The sequence below is a fragment of the Atta cephalotes genome (genome assembly GCF_000143395.1).
Source record: "Atta cephalotes unplaced genomic scaffold scaffold00005, whole genome shotgun sequence".
NCBI lineage: Eukaryota > Metazoa > Arthropoda > Insecta > Hymenoptera > Formicidae > Atta > Atta cephalotes.
The window spans coordinates 461,519-464,811 of record NW_012130069.1 but is presented as its reverse complement, the minus strand read 5'-3'; the positions used below and the strand labels follow the sequence as shown (position 1 = coordinate 464,811).

The window sequence follows — 3,293 nt, the reverse complement described above, 5'->3', positions numbered from 1 at the left end:
AATTACATTGAAAAATTGCATTTCCTATTCAAAATTTTAAATTGAAGTATTCATAATGCACAGAAAAAGCTAATATTATTTTTAGATTGAAAGGTATAGAGATATGCTCCATGCTATTCTTATGAATAAAAATGCATTCAGGATTGAAAAGCATTCATTTTAATATTCGTGAATCAATATTTCTGAAAATGTGAGTCCATTTCAATTCATTGCAATTTTCATTTGCTTGGATTTTCAATTATTTCGATTAAATATAAAAAAAGAAATTTAAAAAATGAAAATTAAAGATTTAAAAATACGAAAAAAAATTCTTAATGAAATTTGAAATGATGCGCGTTATTTCAGTAAAAATACAATTAAAATTTAGATAAAACACATGATCGTTAATTAATATATCGAATTTCAGTTCATCATGTTAAAAATATTATTAAAAGTGTTTTTGGACATTATATCGATTATTGTGGATTCCAATTCCTCTGCCATTAAAAAATCCTGTAAAATCCATTTGTATTGTATCAATCTAAATATAAATATTAATTACATGATGCAAGCTTACTGAGATAAGGTTGTTGATGATATATATTCGTCGGTGGAAATGGCATAGGGAGTACGGATCCTGGAAAAACAGGTATAAGCATGGGTGGTGTCGGTACTCGAGGCATCGGCATCAGCAAAGGTTTAGGTAACCGCTAAAATAAATATCGGTTTGTAGAAATAGTTACTTAAATATATGATAAACTGCTCGATACTACTTCAGGTGCAGTTCAATCCCGTATATTTTATATTCTTTTCGACATTGATTGAAACAAAAGCATTATTTTCTTTTCTGAACATTAAAATTAGTTGAACTTACTATGTAGGAGCTATAGAAGCTATCCGAGGAAGAGTGTAACTTTGAAGATACACGATTATCTAAATTGCATGATTGATCAGAATAATTTCTTTTAGATGAAAATTTACTTATTTCGTTATTGTCTCTCTTTCTTTCTCTATCTCGTTCACCGGTTGGTGAATGACTTCTAAAAGAGAAAAATACTTTTATATTCTCGTTACACAATAAAAGTTTTACATATTTTATTAAAATTATAACTTCATTAAAATAACTTCAGTATAAACACAGAAAAATTTGCATTCTACAATAATATACGAGTCCGCCATGCATGCATAACTCTCTAAACATAATTTAAAATGTTTGAAGATGACTCAAAAATACAAAATATAAATAATAGGGAGCATACAGTCACAACGATAGATGTTTAAACGAAAGTTATATATTTAAAATTATCATATAAAAACATTTCGATTAAAATTTGACCATCATCAGTATATCAAGTTGATAAAAAATTAATTAATTAAGCAAAAATCGCTAGTCGAAAAGATGGTAAGACAATATCAAGATGACAAATAAAAAAAATATATATATAAATATACATAAAATTCAAATAATGATCGCTAGTTAAAAAGATGGTAAAACAATTTTCCAATCGCTTATAGTACGAGTTAATAGAGTAAATTGTAGTCCAGAAAATTAACCAATATTTAAACGCTTCTAAAAGCGAATAATCTGTTACATTTCTGAATTTAACATTTTCTTTTATTTTTAAATTGCTTGTATCTATTTATACTTTCTTTTTCTCATTTCTTTATATCCTTAATAATTAAGTTTTATTTTGTACCTGTAATGAGATCTCGACTGATCTCTAGTGAAAGATGCACTATAATGTAATGAACTTCTATTTCTTCTTTCATTTCTATCTCTATTTTTCTCTTTGCATTCCCTTGTTGAACTATGTCGCCTTCTGGAACGTAAGAAACTCTAACTTCATTTATGTATAATACACATATATTATTTATATAATACTTATAAAAATTATTGAAATTCTTATAACCTTTCAATTATGACAGATTTTCTCTAGAGTTTAAATAATAATAATAATAACTTGTTGAGTGCAATATAAATTAAAAATTAAGAAATAATAAGATTCCATACAAACAACATTTATTATAAAAATGTAATCATTACTTATCATTTAGCAATTTATTAATTCATTAATGAAAAAATTGGGACTAACCTGTCGCGACTGTATCTTTTATTATCATCTATTCCATCACTTCGACACATAGTTGACTTGTATGAACTAGAATCACTGTATTAATGTGTTGTTAGTAACATGTGCAGTAAATTACAATTACTGCAGTATCATTGTTTACAAACTTAATGAAATAATTATTAAGCCATGAATAACCGATTTTATATTTATGAGTTATATATTTATAATTGGAAAATAAAAAATTGTAAGATTATCAAGATTTATATTAAATATAAAATATAATCTTAAAAAATATAAATTTAAAAAATATATAACTATACACAAAAATTTTCAGATAGATTGACAATAAATAAAATCAGATTCAATAACTAACAAAACAAGATATGTAATTCAGTTAGCAAAGTGACTATTTTAATATCAAGACAACGACAAATAACGTCAGCTAGCTACTTGGATGCCTCGATGACAAATAACTTTATATCCATAACACTCATATTCATGTATAGCTGGAAATAAAAAATTAATAAATTTAAAATAAACTTAACTGCACAATTCGTACATAATTTAAAAAAAAATTTCCAGATACATGTAATGAATATGCTTATTTGATTGCTTATTGAGCATGAATATATTCAATAAGCAATAAAAGAAATGAAAACATTCTTTGTTAAGAAATATTTAAATAAATTCAAACAACTTTATATCCATAATATATTAGCATGTTTAATACATACTCTATCCAGAAAGTAAAATTATGTTTATAACCGTAAAAATAATTTCGAAGATCTATGATTTTTCGCTTATAATAAAAAATTTTATATATTTACAAAGTTCATATTAATAAAAAATATATATTCACAGATTTCTTGGAATGTTGTGACTAATTTAATATTGAATATTACCAATATACATCAATATAAAAATCATTATTTTTTCTCTAATAAATTTATAAAATATAATTTTTACTTACATTGTTTTATTTTAGATTTACTGAATAAATTCTTATCTATCTAGATATCTTTTTTTTCCTCCTTTCTTCTCAATTTGTACTTTCACTACTCTTTTTTATAATATTAATATATATATATTCTCTTACCTGTTATACAAAATTTACCTGATCTACAAATTTTTCATTAAATGGCTTCTTTTCACCAATTTGGACCTTGCTGTAAATTTTATAATAGATAATAAATGCAAAAATTATAAAAATACAATACTACAATATATATGTATATACATATA

The 3,293-nt window shown here is 24.0% G+C and overlaps 1 protein-coding gene across 1 annotated transcript in view; it reads right to left on the bottom strand.

The window, feature by feature from the left end:
- Positions 1–427: 427 nt before the first annotated feature.
- Positions 428–3,293, bottom strand: part of LOC105626506 (uncharacterized protein DDB_G0283697-like) — a 15,249-nt gene continuing 12,383 nt past the window's right edge. The window contains exons 7-11 of the mRNA XM_012207806.1: positions 2,073–2,147; positions 1,677–1,799; positions 854–1,019; positions 557–689; positions 428–492 (exon numbers count right to left, since the gene is read on the bottom strand). Coding sequence (XP_012063196.1) covers positions 428–492; positions 557–689; positions 854–1,019; positions 1,677–1,799; positions 2,073–2,147 — 562 coding nt within the window. The remainder of the gene's footprint in view (positions 493–556; positions 690–853; positions 1,020–1,676; positions 1,800–2,072; positions 2,148–3,293) is intronic.